The 18,494-nt window shown below is 40.9% G+C and overlaps 1 protein-coding gene across 1 annotated transcript in view; it reads left to right on the top strand.

Moving 5' to 3' along the window:
* Positions 1-1,858: 1,858 nt before the first annotated feature.
* Positions 1,859-18,494, top strand: part of med30 (mediator complex subunit 30) — a 38,883-nt gene continuing 22,247 nt past the window's right edge. The window contains exons 1-4 of the mRNA XM_030410673.1: positions 1,859-1,957; positions 2,566-2,857; positions 5,704-5,862; positions 12,418-12,525. Coding sequence (XP_030266533.1) covers positions 2,657-2,857; positions 5,704-5,862; positions 12,418-12,525 — 468 coding nt within the window. The 5' untranslated portion in view covers positions 1,859-1,957; positions 2,566-2,656. The remainder of the gene's footprint in view (positions 1,958-2,565; positions 2,858-5,703; positions 5,863-12,417; positions 12,526-18,494) is intronic.

Raw genomic sequence — 18,494 nt, 5'->3', positions numbered from 1 at the left:
ACTGCACTGCCCATTTTTTCAATGTTTTATTTTAATCTTCTCGCGCTATGCAGTAAGGTTTGTCACTATGGCAACCACATTAAGTAGGGAAAACTGAAAATAATAAACTTTGAGATTTGTGACGCCTTCACCTTTTGATAAATTAAAGGGTAACTCCCCCAATTTTACACATTAAAGTGTGTATACAGATCTTGGAAAGTACTTTTGCAGATGTGATAAATTAGAAGTCTATAAAGAATTGGTGTGGCTCCAGAGGAAGCTGCACGCAACCTGATAAATTGCCTCCAGTGATGTCACACTGAGCTGCATTGTGGGTAATGTAGGCAACAGGTTTTGGAGGACTCTTTATGGACACTTTAGAACAAATGATCAAAATTGAGAAAGCTGAACCAGAGATATCGCAATTTTTATTCCACACATTCTTCTTCCTTTTTAAAACCTGCAGCCTTCATTACCCACAATGCAACTTAGCACCAGAGTGGCATCACTAGACTCAATTTATCAGATTACATTCAGCTTCCTCTGGAGACACAAAAGGCTTTAAACCACCCTTATTCACATTGGCAGTAGTACTAACGGAGACCTGTAAACACACTTTAATGTGTAAAAGTGGTGGAGTTGCCCTTTAAGATCTTTTAAATTTGAGGGAATATTTTGTCTCAATGAGATTTGATTACATTAAAAATTCTGTCTTGCAGTGTTAAATGTATAATTCAGCAACAGAGCAGTGGAAGTATATTCACCTCACTACCTGCTTCCACCCTCTCACTATCACTTTCCCCTCGTCCCAATTAAACACACCAAGAAGGCAGGCTGGATGATTATAGAGAAACTCATTTTCCAAATAGCATGCCTCAGTTATTCTGGCGGTATGGCAGATGGGGATTGTAAGAGTAACGCTCATTCATCCTGGCACACTAACCAGCACTCTGTCTGCAATTAAGAAGTTGTGGGCAGTCAAGTGAACTTGACACAGTGTTTTTCATATCAGTGTTGCATGATGCAGATATAGGATGTTTTTTTGTTTTTTTTAGAGAAAGAGAAAAATCAAAAATCAAATAAAATAAAAAATGACTTCAGGTTATTATTACATAGAATGTGTTCCAGATAAAAGGAAATTGAAATCCAGCCTGTAACCCAAAATCTGAATGGATAATGTAAATTAAGTAATAGGCATCCTAATCTACTTTTTCAGCCCCACTCAAGCCTGAAGGCAAAGCCATTCTCTCTTTCAATAAAGCTCTTATTTCCAGGCTCTGTAAGTCAGAGGAGTAATTCTGCTGCATGGCAGAACACATACTGAAGACGCAGCTTTGTATAGCCCTCTTTCTATTTCTGACACCTCTTGTATTTCATATTAATTTAAATTCTGATGGCTCACAAAAATAATCCAAGCACAGCTGTACAGTGTGTGTAATGGATGGCTGGGTGCATTGACGGATTTAATTTAACACAGAGTAGACAGCATAGACATTTATAGGATGAATTTAAATTATGCTGACTAAAAAAGTTATAATGACCCATGGGAAGCAATCATGTGTCGTAAATTGGCCTGGGGGCTGATGAAGCCTGGTGTGTGTGACTTAGCTGTTATGTAAGAGTGGACCACCATGGGGCGATGTTACCACAAGGAACATGAGTCAGTTGGCGGTGCGCCTTGCCTTACCGTAATATTACCATTAATTTCGACACATTTAGAGGAAGGGTGTCGAAATAAAACATAACTATGGATCATATTTAATGCGAATTCATATAATTTAACGTCGTTGACACTGTGTTACCACCGCAAAACTCACATTAAATCAGTTGAAAGTAACATTTTCAAGTGGCGCCTCTACTTCAACATTTACAGTAGCGGTGTCAGACGAACTCTCGCGATAGTTGCGGCAGCTGAGATCCACGGAGCAGAGCAGGAAACTTGACATGTCAACAAAACAGATAAATTATCACCACACAGGTAACATTACACCTCGTCTAACGTGCTATTACGTAAATATGAACACTCACGGAGATGTTCGGAGTAATTAAACAGCACAAAAGGAATCAAATGAACCGAGGGGAAGCTGTGGTGTCGTGTGGTGTGTGACTGTCCACTTAGCTTCAGGTGACAACCACTCCACATGTTAGCAAATTAAACCGTTATCAGGCTCATTGTGTTTGGGTGTGGCAATAAAAGTCCAGGACAGTCTCTAACAGACTTCTGCTGATGTAAAGGCACGTTTGACTACTTCCTGAAGACCTTGTGTACAACTTATATTAAAGGCTGCGACGTTAGCTCAGAGACTGTTTCTGTTTTAGCTCGAGAGCGTTTAGTTTTAGTTGATATGTGACAGCTGTGTTTCCTGTGTGTATACATCGTCTTGTCCTTTACTAACAATAAGCTATTACTGTGGCTGAGTGATTATACAAGCTTAATACAGTGTAGGTATCCTTATACAATAATGTGATTGTCATATTAGACGTTCACCTGAGAAGAAATGCATTGACCTCAACTAACTAACAAACTAACTAACTTCTTTCCTTCTCCTCATCTTGGGTTTACTCTACATTTTACTCTCCCTGAAGGCATGTAAGGCGTCTGCTGGTGTGGAAAACCTGACAGGTAACCTCAACTGGACCCAGACCTCCTTCACCAGCATCTCCACCTGCTGTCTCCATGACAACCCCTCCACTGGTGTCACCTTTTGGTGGCCAGCCTCCGCCGCCTCAGCAGCAGCAGCAGCAGCAGCAGCAGCAGCAGCAAGCCCAGGCAGCCCGGGATGTCAACACGGCCTCGCTGTGTCGCATTGGCCAGGAGACGGTTCAGGACATTGTCCTCAGGACTATGGAGATCTTCCAGCTCCTCAGGAACATGCAGGTCTGTCTAACTGTCCCGCTGCCCTCACTCCTGTCAAATCTCGGTATACACACCCTTCAGCTTCCTGTTTTCCTTTCCTATGATTGTTCACATTTTTTGCACACTAATGTGACACTTGATACCATAAGAACGACAGCATCAGAGGAGTGAAAACACACTGTCGTTTAACAGATCTATACAAAAGATAAAGCAACAGAACATAATAGAATAAATACACAAATATGAAAGAAGGTACTAAAATAGATATAATCGGTTTCATGAACCGGTTACATGACAGACCACCATTATGCAAACTACAAAACAGCTGTCACTCAGGAAGGCAACCCATTTAAAAATGTGTTTTGGTGTAGGTTATAAAAACAGACAGCGCGAGCAGATAGAAGGTTGTTCCAAAGCCGAGGCATCAGTGCATCCAGCTAAAAGCTTTTATCAACCTTTTTTTTTTTTTAACTTCGGCTCAGTTTAGCTTAAAAGTAAAAACAAATCAGAGGGACTTCTGGGCTGCAAAGAGTTTAAAGATCAGGCCTTGTATTGAAATTCAAAGGGAATTTGCAAGTGCAAAGAGCTCAAAATTGTGGGTAATGTTAAAAATACAAGTTTGGTCTTTTGCACACAAATCACTTGAAACAGAAAACATCCCCCCTGAGTGTTCCCCAGTGGTATTATTGTTGATGATGCAATAACACGGTACAAAACGTGACTTTATGCGTTTATGTTGTCTTTAATGGAAACAATAAAGCATAGCCATCAATTTTTTTCAATAATCATTTACTTTATGATGATACATTTGAACAAATCTATGGCCAGTTTAAGGCACTTAAAGTACAAAAGCAGGTCTAATTTTCTCAGCATGAAGGAGACAATTTAGATACTCTTCATAAATATTCCTAAAAACAGGACTTTAGTATTTTTGTGTTTTAACAAATCTAACAAAGGAACACTTGATGTTAGGAATAAGGGTTGAACAGTAGTGTGTTGAAGTTTTATAGCAGAATAGTAATGTCTTTCATCCGCCTACTGATGAAAACAAGAGGATTTAATGATGAATAATGCATGTTTCCTGACAATGATATTACATGACAAGTGTGTTGAAGGGTTTAGGGTAAGAAATGCGACACTAGTTAAGCTACAAGTTTTGCTGTCTGGGTTTCCAGTGATTTGTCTGTGTTGAAGGGGCACTGCTTTCTCTCTTTGATGTCAGAATGTAGAAGGAGCTATTTCAGATAAAGAGCAACGATCAGGGACAGAGTAACATTTGATTTCACATTTGTAGTTCGTGTGACTTATCTTTTTGCTCTGTGACTGCATCATCCACGATATGCTGTCTGAAATAATATTATTATTTTCTTACTGATACTGTAGATACTGTTTGTCTCTAATGTTTACATGGGACACTAATGCAACAAGCTGCATGACTGTAATGGTTAGGCTAGTGTATTATGTAGGAACTGGTCACCAGCTGAACCTTTTTGCCAGAGGAACGCGGCTCCTTATTGTAGCTGCCTTTAGCTAGTTAGCTCAGTTAGCTGTGCTGCGAGTGGTCCTAAGCTGACTCTGCCTGGTACAGCACTGTACTATATTTTCTGTTTGACAACACAGAATAGTACAGTACTGACTTCTGGGAACCACAAAGACCTGTGGGGTTCGGGGGGGGGGGGGGGGGGGGGGGGGGGGGGCACAGGAGTAATGTGAAGCAGGAGAGTGGTAAGAGGGAGGTTGGGTGGTGAGGTCAGCCCTGAGGATGCCAGGCGCCAAATGCGGGCATACTGGATGCAGCAGGACGGGCTGTGGCTAGCTGTTTACTTAGCATGCTAACTTCTGTAGAAATCTCTGCAAAACAATACTTATACTATATTTATTTATTCACATGCTGTTGATGATTTGTAAAGAATTTTAATTTAGGATATTATTTTAGATTTTAGATATTTAGATTTTAGATTTTAAGATATCAGCAGTCGACATATTACAGTTCACATGTAGTTCAGCCCCGACAGAGTCCTGAAGACGAGGTCGGCATGAGTTTATCATGGATGTCTGCCCGCTCCACCGAGACACTCCTCCCACACCTTGTTAAAATCACAGTTAGAGACGGGCCAAACAAGCACGCCTCAGCCACAGAATGCACAAACAGCATTGTTGTGACTTGTTTTTGGATCACAGGCTGTCTTCATACTCATAAAAATTCTCCATTTATCTTCTCTTCCCTCCCCTCCTCTGGCTGTCTGTCTGTCTCTGCCCTGTTTCTCTGTGTCTCTCCCTTCACTTTGCTTGCCCTGAAGGCATGCTTGTTTCATGTTATGTAGGATGTTTATAATCAGACAGCGTTGCCCCCAGAGGCTCGTCGATCTTCTCAAAAAAATAACTTGTCTTGTTACTCTTCACACCCATTGTAGTTAAAACGCCTGTGTTGCCGCCTCAGTATGAGAATGTTTCAGAGTGCAGCAGTTGAAGCAGTTCACCTTTGATGGCGCTGAGATTGTACTTGGTAGTTTAAACTGTAATTTGACTATTTTCAAGTTGTTGCATGAAGACATGAATATGTGAAAGGGAGGAGTATGTAACAATTTGTTGCATTTGACATGTATTAATTAGGTTTTTATTGGCTGTATGAGCCATATGTCATAACAAGTTAAAAGTTCCTTGTAAGTGGTAAGTAATTAGAAGGGAAATTATCACTTGTAATCAGTGTAAATAAATGAAAATTAGTGGTTGGGTAGGACAGCAGAAGGTTTTTAAGTGCTTTCAGCAGTCACTTGGGATCAATGGCTGTTGCTTTTTATCAGCTCTAGCAAAACTGTAGGCTTCCTCTCTGCTTAACACAATATTTCCTCTTTGGTGCTTCTCAGCTGCCGAATGGAGTCACCTACCACCCGAACACCCACCAGGACCGGCTGGGAAAACTCCAGGAGCACCTACGGATGCTTTCTGTGCTGTTCCGCAAGCTGCGCCTCGTCTACGACAAATGCAACGAAAACTGCGCCGGGATGGACCCCATACCTCCAGAGGTGAAACACAGTGGCACTGACAAGATTTGATTTTCTCATACTAATATGACGGGTAGCGTATGTGTGAGTGCAGTTAATTATGACTCAAACTTTTGGAGCGCTGTTGCTGTAGCGCACACTGAACATGTCATACGGACAGAAGTAGTTGTCAGGGTATATTAACTGGATCATGCTAATCGAGGAATGACTGTGATGAAATTGCTACAAGTAAATGTTGGAAAAAAGGACAGTGGCGTATCATGGTGATTTTCAAACAGAACAGCTGGTTGCTGTCAGAGGCCTTTCATAGAAAGTGTTTTGATGTGCGTCAGACACTGCAAGTGTGTTGCTGCCCTTTACACCTTTATCAGACAGGTACAGTACAATCTAATTAGTTAAAATGGCCCTGGCAGCATATTTATATGATATAAACCTCACCCAGGAAGAGTTTCCCAATCTCAAATTGTCTGCAGGTCCGTTTAACGTTATGAAATATCTTAAATTTAAGGTTCAACAGAAACATTAGGACTTAAAAGTTACTAAATAGTCTTAAGATATCTTGAATTTGTGCGGTCTTTTTTGCCACAACATTACATCTAAATTCATTTATCCATCGCGACAGTCCACAATTCTGATATTACAAATCTTTAAACCTGCCACTGAATCTACTTTATACTTGCAGTTACCTCCTGGCAAAATGTAAATCACCCTAACTCAGTCGAATAACCGTATTCCTACATAAAATCTGCCTCTGCACAGGACCACATACTGTAAATACTGCTTACCTTTGTACACACCTGCAATGCTTGAGTAAGAACAAGATGATTTGTCCAAAAATCTGTCTTAAATGTGGTTAAATAATCTTGAAAAGGTCCTAAAAACACTATAAGTGTTACATATAAGTGACTGATACCTGTAGACACACAGAGGGTGCTCACATCCCCTCCAAGCATTCATACAGATTAAGATCAATGAGCTTGAGTGACGGTCATATCGACCCTCACTCAGATACTTAACCACCAGTACAGCGTAGCATGTAAAAGTGAATTGCAGTATAAATATTGAGTCATATGACACCAAAGACATTCATACATGTTCAGTAGAACTCTTTACTGGAAAGATCATTACTCTTATTTATGCAGTAATTTGTGCTTATAATAACAGCTTTTTAGACTATAGTGTAAATGTCTCACATGTTCTTATTAGCCAGTGAATAATACCTGAAGAGTCTTATTAGAGTCTTATTATCTTGTTCTATACTCTTTCTCTGACATATTTCACTCCCCTAACCTAATTGCCAGACTAAATATTGGCAGTGTACGTTTTTGCAAGCTGTGGATATGTTGAATTTAACATTTCTTTATGTTGCTGCTTTTCTTTGGGTCTCCATGCTTACAATCTGGTTAGATTTACGCCCAAAGACTTCTGAGTTAGGGTTGAAGAAGATCACATTTTGGCTTACGGTATCTGCGTTGCTTACTTTAAATGCGACCAGGGAAGACCTGAAGTCTCCTTAAAAATATGAAGTGATTCTATCGCCGATCGAGATAGAAAACACAAGTTTGGCGATTGTGGGGAATTATCATTATTGAGATAATCTTGACTACAAAAAGCTGTCTAGCTCGCTGATTTACAGGCCTATTTAGGTTTGATGGTTTATTTTGAATTGCCGTAGCCTGTTACCATATCTGAAGACATTGCTTGCACACTGTATCCTCCATGAAAAACAAGTTACATCCAATGTTTGCGAGTGTTACAGATTCCAAGCCTGAAAACAACATGGAGTCAAGGTTAGCACTGTTTATGTATCGTTTATATATGCAGGGGGACCTTATGATTTGTGATTACTTATTTAAAATATTTTGATTGTTTTTCGCAAATAAAATGATATGACAGGTATTGTAAAAATGTCGTTATGACATGTAGGAATGTGAACATATTTGTGGTTTTCAGAAAAGTTAACTGCCAACAATTTATTCGGGCAACTAGGTTGACTCCACACATTTGATGTTACTGTATTTGCTTTATTTAGTCTTTATTAAAACAGTATACATGCTCTTCTACAACATGTCTTGTTGACAGTTTAGCGGAAAAATAGAAAACAGAAACAAAACAAGAGCAGACGGCATTAACTAATAAAAGATAAACCTGAGAGGCTCAGTGAAAACAATCACAAGCGTACAGAGAACATTGTTGTACAGTGGGTGCTTCACATTAACGAGATTGACTTCATTTTAAAATAAGAGGACATGTCCTCTGGTAATATTTATATACGGTTACATTCTCACATAACCTTAAGTCAAGTCCCTGTACGGCTATCTCTGCAGTTCGGTCTTACATGATGCGGTTGTAACCACCGTGATGTTGCAGTGGAACTCCATTTTTAATTTGACGTAGATTGATTGATTGATTGATTTTTTTTCTCTCTCATGCGCTCAGCCGCTGCCTCATATAGCTCGGCTCTCCGCACAAATCGCCTGCTAAATTAGGAAGCTGTTAGTTTAAAGGAAGTAGGCCATTGTCACTGCCACACCGCCGTGTTCATGCACACACAGCCGCACACACAAACACACACATCCTTACCCCCGGGGGACTCTTATCTCACTTACTCCCTCTAGGTCTGTCTTTTCTCCGCTCGCAGCAGATTCATTGGTCGCTTCAGGTGAGTCTCCAGAGTCTCTTTACTGCTGGTTACGGTCACCATCCACCTTCAGGAACAACAACACTTCAGCTCAGACACACTCCATCCCTGCTTGCTGGCACACACACACACACACAAATACACGAGCATGTGCACAACTGTGTCCCTAACTCTAAATAGACATGCATGTGGTGTACTAAAGCATGTCACACACAAAGGGATTGTTTTTTTAACACACATACACACACACACACGCACAATGGGCATGCAGTGTTCGAGGCTCCACGCAGGGCTACAGCTAGGCTATCCACCACTGTTTGATTGGATTTATGACTGCGGCAGTCCCTTCCCAATTTCTTCAGATTGGCTCGGAGCTAATCTCTCTCACCAGACTCCTGCTGAGGATAAAGGAGGATGTGGGAGGAGACCAGTCTTAAATTGGAACAAATTTGTGATGGCTGCCACCGTGTACATTTTCCGCATTGAATAATACAGTCGCGATAAAGCATTTTCGAATGATCCATCCGCTGGTTGTTCAAAATTACCCTCGTCTGCAGTTCCGCCCTTAAATCAAAGTCTATGAGGGGCTTGCGTTGACATTTTTCCGTCGCCGTAATGCCGTAAACCCTCATTGAGTCATACCGCCAGCTCGCAATTTTTCTCCCTCTTATTTCCACCTTATTTGAATGTTTATTCGTTCTCCCCTCCAGGCTGAGACCCGGTCCAGTGCTGACCAGCCAATAGCTCAGCTCACCATGTTTGTCTGGGGCTGAGGGTTGTTGATTTTGGCCCCTGCACGCATGCCATTTATCATCTCGGAGAATTCAGGTGCAGGCCTGACAGCCGCTCACTATTGGATGCCCGAAACAGGAAGTGGAATCAATGACTCGGGCAGCGTGACCTCATCGCAGCCTAATTAGCAACAGACCCATTTAATGAACAGCTGGAACAAATGCACACGTCAGCGCTTTGCTCTTTTCCCATCCAGCTGTCATTTGTTGCAGCTTTTTTCCTCAAACTCTCTCCTTCTTTCTGTGTCTCTTTTCTCTCCCTCGTCTCCCCCTTTTTTCACCTTTTTTTTCCCTTCTTCTCCTCTCTATTTGTTCATGCTGGCTTTGTTTCACTCGCTCTCTCTCCAGATTCCCTCGTCTGCTTTTCCTCTACCCCTGTTGTGCAAGTCTTCCTCTCCCTCTTGTCATTTCCTGCACTGAACAGCTATTTCATTTCCCTCTCGCCTTACACGTTCGCCCTGCTATTTTGTTATTATATTGTTATTTTTTTTCGGTTTGTCTTTTCCAACCTTTTTCCCTTTTGTCTCAGCGAGGTAACCTGGAGAACTTCATTAGCCCATTCTTCTCTGTCAGGCAGGAAACCACATCCATCTTTCTGTGGAAGAGGCAGGGGTTATGACTCACACTGCATGGCTACACTTGCGCACACACACACACACACGCACGCACACACACACACACACACACACACACACTCACACACATAATGCGCTCTCCATCCATCTTTCCCACCCTACTCAGCACATTTCATTTTCCCCCCAGAAGCTGCCAAAATCTGCCCACTACCTTTAAAATTCGATATGTCATTGGCTTCGGCCTGAAATTATCTGATGAAAAAACTTTCCTCTTTTCCTACCCAAAGTTTTCCCGAGCCAGAGACATGCTCATAGTTTGTCTGATATAATATCCTGCACATGTCCTTGCCGTCTTTTCTCCCTCCAAAAGTCGGAGTTTACAGTTTGGCGTGGAGCTCGGCCTGGAAACTGACAGGAGCGAAGAAAGTTATCCAGATTTTTTCATCTTTCTGTCACTCTTTTTCCCCCTCTCTTTGTCTCTCTTATTTTTTTCTGAATTGGTTCTCGCTTTTCTTTCTGACCTCGTCAACCCTCACTTTTTTCTCTTTGACTAGCTGACATGTTGCCCGTCGTCTCCACGTCTTCTCTCCTCTCTTCTTCTGCTGGTCTCCTTTTCTCCCCGTCTGCCTTCTTTCATGTCTGTCTTAACGATGGCCGACTCCAGCTGTTCTCCAACACCAGTCGGTCATTGTTTCCAGACGGGGCAGCTTACTCCAATCATTGTCTAGCATCCGCACGGCCTCCGCTGCAGCTGCACAACCTCGGGTCAAACAGTACAGTCATGCAGAATAACGTCCAGAACTTTGCATGATTTAGATTAGCATCGTGCCAAGTCATGATTGGACCAAGGTGTGTTTTCCCACCGAATGGCAGTTTTTGTTGGCTCCTCGTCGTTCTGAGAGTCTCCTACTTTATCTGTGTTTGTGATCTTGTCTGGTATGACAGTTTTTGTTTTGGAAAGGAAACCTTTTTCTTGAAACAGGAACTCCTTGCTTCCAGTGTAATAAACTACTGCAGATTATCTTTGCAGCTTTATTTAAAACTCATTAAAAGGTGTGTAATGTGTTTGTGATTGCGATTGTGGATTTCTGAGAGTGTGAAACTCAGCGTAACTAATGCTATGTATATTTCCTGAGAGAAGATTTTAAAAAGTATCCAGTATATTATTAATAAATATGTATGCCCTTTTTGTAAGTGTATGCACTTTAACCCTCCTGGCCTAAAGCTATTTTCCCTATTTCCTGTTATCATGGTCATTTTGCAAAATAAGGTGTGCATAACATCAACTCTGAAATGCATAATTAATTATGCCGTAGGGATGTTACATTAATGTATAAATAGTTATTTGACCATAAAGACGAAAGAAATAAAACAAAATCATCTATTTCATATATACCAGGGGAGACCAAAGTTGGGCCTGGGCTCAGTTGGTCCCCTAGATGTTTCTAGAAAAATAGGATTAAATAAATAGAATATAAATGAATGTTTGTTGTTTTGTGAGGTAAAAATGTTCTTTAGATATGCAGAAAGTCAGTCAATCAAGCGAAGTTTGGATCCTAGCACCATTTTGCATCTAACTATAGAATGAAATGCAATGAATAGCAAACCATAAATATTTGAATATTTGAAACAATCCTATCATCCCATCATTATGACAGCTGATAAATTAAGCAAAGTTACAAAATGCATTGCCAATTAACAGTGATGATTCAAGCTTTGAGAGTCTGGAAATGTTTGCATTAGTTACTTTAAAAGCGCTTGCAGTGTTTTTGTCCTAAACAGCTTTACAAACCCTGCATTATCACCTTTCTGTGTGTTGTACCAGGAACATAGTGTTCTTAAAACATTCTCACAGTACTTGATGTGTGACTGCAGTCATCACCCTGTTCTCCTCGTCCTCCCCGTGGTAACCACTAGGGGGCAGTGTGATGCAGAGCAGCAGGCGGTGACCCTGTCGGCTCTCAGGAGCGCCGCTTCGCCTGAAGGCTCTTGCACATCAGCCTCACTGTAGTGTCAAGCAGACAAGGTCAAGCACACGGAGCGTTGAAAAATGAATTAATCTCCCGCTCGCTTTCTGTCTCCCTCTCTCTGTATGTTGAAGAGAGACGGGCGAGACTCTGTCTGTGTTCGAGGGCTTACACAGAAACCCCATTTTCACCACTTCATGGGAACAAGGTTATCAGACAGCAGAGGGGTATCTTGAGTAGGGATGCACTACCAATACCTTCATAATTCTGACCTATAACTGCACTCAGGTGGTATATAGGAGAAATATGAATATGCAGCATGGTGCTTTAAATGTATTTGGAGCATTGACCGAGTAAGAGAACAGAGGAAAAACAGAAAGATGCTGCAGGGAGTGAATTTAGCTCTAGAACTACTGTTAAAACAGAACTGATTGCCACTAAAGTAACTATGACACTTTTACAGTGGCGATTGACTGTAAGTGATAAACTTAATGCAGTCCAAATCAGTTAAATATGTCAGCATTTTGGAGTAGATTGTCTTACGGTTTGTCTTGCTTACAGTAAATGATATATCCAGGTTTTGTGTTTTCTGTCCCTTCTAGCAACTGATACCCTTTGTGGAGGATGACAGCTCAAAACATGAGGATCGCTCGGCTGCCCAGAGCCGCCCCGCCACCGAGGAGAGGAGAGAAATCCTGGAGGTCAACAAGGTATTGTGTTCTGTATCTCAGTAACACTGTTAGGGTTACAGGTTTGATTCCTTGCAGGCTGTACTGTAATGAAATAAGATGGAAAAATGAAATTTCATTGTAGCTTTACAAGATGTTATTTCAGAGCAAAAAAAGTTTCAGACCCATGCGCCTCCAGACATTTCCATTCCCATTCCCATTCTCATTACTTGAGCTGGAGGGAAACAATATCATATTTAAAGATAGATTATAATAATAAGGCTTGAAATTCTCTGAAGATTTACTCACCATCATTAACCTGAAGCTTTAATAGCCCACTTGCCATTATTTGAATAGCAACAATCCAGGTTGTAAAGCTCTGGTTTGTACAAAACAAAATAAAGAGGCTACACTTGATAAACTTTATTGTCTCCTGATAGAGTTTGTGTGTTTAAAGGGGGTGAAGTGCTGCTGGGAAATGCTATTAACAAGTATTGCTTTTCAGAATTTGTAGACTACATTCATGTGGTTTTAATTCAAAGCTCTATGCGTTTGGTAATATACCTGTGCATGTAAATGCATGTAGATTCTATGCTGAGCGGTGGTAACTCGTCAACAGTTTGTGTTTGTTATCCAAGGACATCTGGGGGTCACTGAAGTAGTCAGAAATCTCCAGAGTGGCACCAGGTGTGGATGAGATGTTGGGCTATCTTTCTCAAAGTGCCTCTCCAATATCATGTGGAGATTGGGCACAGTAACTACTGAATGGGTGACAAGGGTAGAGGTTCCCAGTTTTGAAGGGGACTGGAGGACGCTGTTGTTGAGCTGTTGATGGTTGGACCTCAGTGTGTTATGGAGGTGCTTTTCAAAGTTTGCCACCATATTGTTGCTTTTAATGGTCTATCTTTATGTACACACGCCAAAATACATGTTGTGTTTTGAAATGTTTTCTCCCCTTATTCCATTTTCACAACTGCAGGTGAGCCAATTGCGGAGGAAGCTTGTTTTTAATTATGTAGCCTATTGATACCAATGAAACTATTCAAACCAATGGTGGTACGGAATGACATCACAATAAGCAGGCGCCCTCACAAGTTTGTAGTAAACAACTGCATAAGTAGGCCTTCATTAAATAGGAGAGGTCACATCACAATCACAATACAGGAGGGATATAACACCAGAGAACTTACCACATACATGAGAGATTGTCCACTTGTTAATTGATCGTACCCCAGGAAGACTAGCTAATGTAGTGGAGTTACTTAATGAGGATCCTAATAAACTTATTGTTGATGCCGTTGTTCTCTGAGATGCAAAAAAATACTCAGATTTGATGCCAAGTATACTTAAGAGGCTGTTAAAATACCTAGACGGCCTGTCTAAGTAAAGTCTATGTGTGGGAAACACAGATTGATAACTTTAGTTCTCTCAACAAAATTACTATTACCAAGCAACCTAATCTATTAGCTGTTCCTAAGGTATCTTTTCTTAATCATCATATTACAATTATTAATCTGACAAGAATACAAATAGATGCATTACCTCATTGCTATGCATCCTGCAAAGCTTCTTAATTATAGCAAGGTTATATCATACAGTAAAAGGCAGTATATTTAATGAATGAGGGGACTGTCATTTAATACAGTAACCATCTCCACTTGCCAATTTCCTGGTGATAGTGGAGGGAGTCTTGGGATTTTGAAAGAGGGCTCAATGCTTCATCTCTAAAGGTGTATTTTAGTAGGTTGTGAGGCTGGAGCCACTTGGAATGACCAAAAGTTTGTCTGTAATCTTGAAAATAAGTCAAACTTTCTCACAGACAGAATCACGACATGGAGCCGAGGATTGTTTGACATCCTCTGGCATCTCTGCTTTTTTGCTGATGATGTAGTTCAGTAGCCTTTATTTGATCATGATCTCCAGCACACAGTTTTCCAGGAGAGTGAGAAGTTATTGGAATGAGACTCACCACAGTTGAGGTTTTGGCAGTTCATATGAAACTGTGGACCGTCCCTGTCAGGTTGTGCCTGAGTTGCTGTCCAGAGTGTGTGAATTAAATTATCTCGGTATCTTTTCATGAGTGAGGGTAAGATGAAGGTGAAACTCTCATTTTACCAGTTCATCTACATCCCAGCCTTCTCATATGGTCGTGAGGTTTACACCACTGACCACAGATCATAAAATCGTAAGTATGACCGGCTCAGTGTTGCCAGTATGCATAAAATTATTCAAACACTAATGTGAGTGAGCCAAAAAGACACCTTTAGAGTAAATATACGGCAGATATCAATGAGAATGAACTGTCGGTCGACTATAAAGAGCGGATATGAGCGAGATAGCAGCTCATGGTGTTTTCAGTATTAAAAAGAAGGAAAGAACAGACGACTTTTCTTTTTTCCCTCTCAGTGAGGTGCTCAGTTTTTGGAGTGGTTTCAAGTGTCGAACATCAAATACACCTAAGAGCTTTTTCAGATTTATTCCCTGTCAGATATATTTTGGCCCAATCTTTGATAGAGAAGCTGTGTTATGACGCTGAAGTGCACAGCAGAGAGCTTTTCTTCAGACTGACATGTCATGTTGTCAGTCAGAATCTGAACGTTCGTTGCAGAAAGATTTAAACCTGAGTCATGGCTTAGGTGTGAGGACAGAGGGTGTCAAAGGCAGCACAGGTTGTGAAGCCCCCGGAGGGAAAATTTGTGATATTTGGTTGTATGAATAAAGTTGACTTGAGTCACAGACAAACAAGGTGAATTTGAGCATGAATATTCTACAGAAAGATGGTATCACTGATTTTAATTAAACATAATCCAACAAACAAAACAAGCAAACAAACAAAAAATGAATAAATTCCTTTTAGTTGATGGAGCTGTGAAAGAAACTAAGCCTCACACGGCGAGAAGTTAAGAATTTTTGTTTAATATTTCATTGGTGAAGTTATAAGTTTTGGATGATTTGGTGACTCCAGTAATGAGAAAGTGACCCCTCTTCTCACTTGATTTCCTAATAATTTCATGGTCTCAATTGCTAGTTGCTAATCTTGTTTTTGTAGCCCTATTTAACGTAAAATAGATGATAAAGCTGCTTGTGCTTTAGGGCAGTGACAGGATATCCTCCCTAGATCCACCCTCTTGTCCAAATATGGTCATCTCTGGCTTAAAAAAAATAAGATTGTGACATCTGTAATGCTCAAAACTGGGATGACACTTGAAAACCTACTTACTCGCTTCCACTGAAGTTAGTTGTGGTAAAGTGTTTAAATGACAAAGATCATGAAGATGATATGTTGATTTGCATATAAGAAAAAAAAAAGAGTCTTCATGTTTTCTGTCACGGTGCTGCATTGCATTGCTGAACTGACCTCTGGGACAGGACACAGCCTGTCTGACAAACCCTGCCCCGTTATGTTCTGGCATTTGCCATCATAGATTATTTTTGAGTCCAGGATTAGGTTTAATCTCTCTTTGGGAAACGGGCACATCTTGATGACATTAAAGCGCTGTGTGCAAATACCAGCCCGGGGTCGATGAAACCTCGATCCCGCATAGATGCAGGTAAATAGTTTGCAGTCACACACATGCACAGTGCCTCCCAGCACTTCCCATATCTCATCCCCAGTACAGTAGCTTAGGACAGTGGAGCATGGCAGTGGTTCAGGTAGAATACATCATGCATTATTTAGGAGGCCTTTTTAGTTTGCCTTGTCTGTCACGGATTGGTTTTGTTTGTATACAGTATGTGTGTTTCCTGAGTGAGTGAGAGCTTTTGTTCCTTCTTCAGAGAGGCGAGATTGTGTTTGCATTTGCTTTCACACATGCTTTCAGTGCATGCTGGCTGAAGCCCCATCTCTGTTTCTTCTCTTTGTATGTGCATTGCGCTGGCTCTGTACAGATTGTGCATGCCAAGCCGTCTGAGTGTGCTGCAATGATAATGGTCCAAGGTCAGGAGTGTCAGCAGTAGAGATGAGAATTGGTTATTTTTAAGAGCTCAGCACAGCTCCCCTGGCTGCTTTTAAATGTTAACACTACAGTGAAACATTGCACAGAACCCCGCGCTCAGCTGCACTCAGCCCCGCTCAAAACAAACAGCATCTCCTTTTCACACAAAGCCTCCATACCCACAAAGAGTATGGTGAAAGCCTTCTGAGATTGCAGTAGATAAATAACCAAGTGCTTAGTCCGAGTCTTTGAATGCAACACTGGACTGCAATACAGAAAATTTGTTTGAGCTTTCCTGTGAAAAAAAAACAACAACAAAAAAAACGTTTCCCAGCTTCACCGACAGAACATGAAATACTAGACTTGAAAGTGAGAGTAATTTTGTCCTATTAGAGACCTGTGTATGGATGTGATAAATAACCTTGTTTATGATATGACCTTCCCCCTATGCAAAGCATTAGCATGCAAATTGAGTTCCGTCAAAAGATCCAAGTATATAGAGATTGAGAAGACCGGCTACCGTAAAACGCTCAGGGCAAATTCTCCACACATTCGGCAATCCTTAACATACAGCAACCTTTCCTGGCACCTTAATATGCAATATATACAGATAAAATAGCTCATTATACGGGGGAGTGTATGCAGGAGATAGACATATTTCACTTACTTTGAAGTGAGCTATACCGTAGACTTAATGCAGGAAATATACAGGATGTATTGATATTGATTTTTTAGCCACATCTCCATAGTCTCGGATAAACTCGTCTGCTGTTCTTGATCTTTATTATTTGTCTTGATTTAATAAGGCGCCCTATTAAGGGAGAATTTCTGTTCACTGCTCCCTTAAAGGTGCGCTGTCAAGTTTAGTTGTAAACAAACAAAAGTTATGTTTACACTCAGTAAACACCGAAACATATTTTGTGTATCCTGGAGGCCACACGTTTTCTCTTTCTCCTAACACATTTGCAAAGCTGATTTTTCTCAAAAGTTTGAAACCTGCATTATTTATGAGCATGTTGAGTAGCTCGCAGTCTCCTTCGTTGCTGTCTTTGATGGAGCAGTGCTGCATTTCTTTCCCGCATTACCGGCACACCTGGAAAAGTGGAATAATGTGAAACTATCGGAAAGTACGTGTCTCCTGTTACCTGCGTACACAAGAATCGTAGTGCTTCTAGTGGTCAGAAAATACACCAATAAACAAAAACTTTTAGATTTAGAAGCTGAAAATGACAAAAAGATGGATGAGCTGCAAACAGAGAATCTACTTAAATAATTGAATGGTGCAAAAAAAAGCTGGTCACGCCAGAATGAAATTAAAAAAGGTCATCTTCAGCAGTGCCTGTTGGTGCAACATTACTGCGGCAGGAATGTTTTTCTCGCATGTCTGCTCATTTGAGGGGATCCATCTAATTGCTGTTTTTTTTTTCAGGTAGTTGCCTGAGCTCTTTGTAGTTAAACTAGTTTTGGGTTGTCGGTCCGATAAGTCCGTCCCATGTCAAGTTTGGCACAAATGTCTACATGGTCTAAAGGATAAATTAGCTAGATTTTGGTGGTCAAATTTTTTTGTTTTTAGTCAATACTCGCATAATTCATATGCTTATCTCAGACAAAATCTCACACAATGTTTGGCAGAAAAATCACCTTTTCTGGCCATTATTCAACACTGTAATTATGTGACCATATTTTACAATTGGGCAGATTCTGACTTGCTGACACTAACCTTGGGTGCCCATGTTCAAACCGCAGTGATATAGATCTTTTGTGTTGGCACCACAAAGATACGTGTGAAGAATCCACATTTTAGAATTTGTAGCTCCCATTTTCATTCATATTTGAAGTGGCTGCGGCTCATGGGTAGAGACAGGGTCTGGCCTGCATGTCAGAGTGTCCTTGGGCAAGATACTGAACCCCAAACTGCTCCTGATTGGCTGGTCGGCACCTTTCATGGCAGCCACTGCCATCAGTGTATGAATGTATGAATTACTGTAGGTCACTTTGGACAAAAGCATCTGCTAAGTGCTGTATATGTAAATATTCAAAGCACTATAGTCCAAAACAAGCCTATTGATTTTGCTG

Source organism: Sparus aurata, chromosome 3 (genome assembly GCF_900880675.1).
Source record: "Sparus aurata chromosome 3, fSpaAur1.1, whole genome shotgun sequence".
Taxonomy (NCBI): Eukaryota; Metazoa; Chordata; class Actinopteri; order Spariformes; family Sparidae; genus Sparus; species Sparus aurata.
This window is presented reverse-complemented; position numbering and strand designations above follow the sequence as displayed.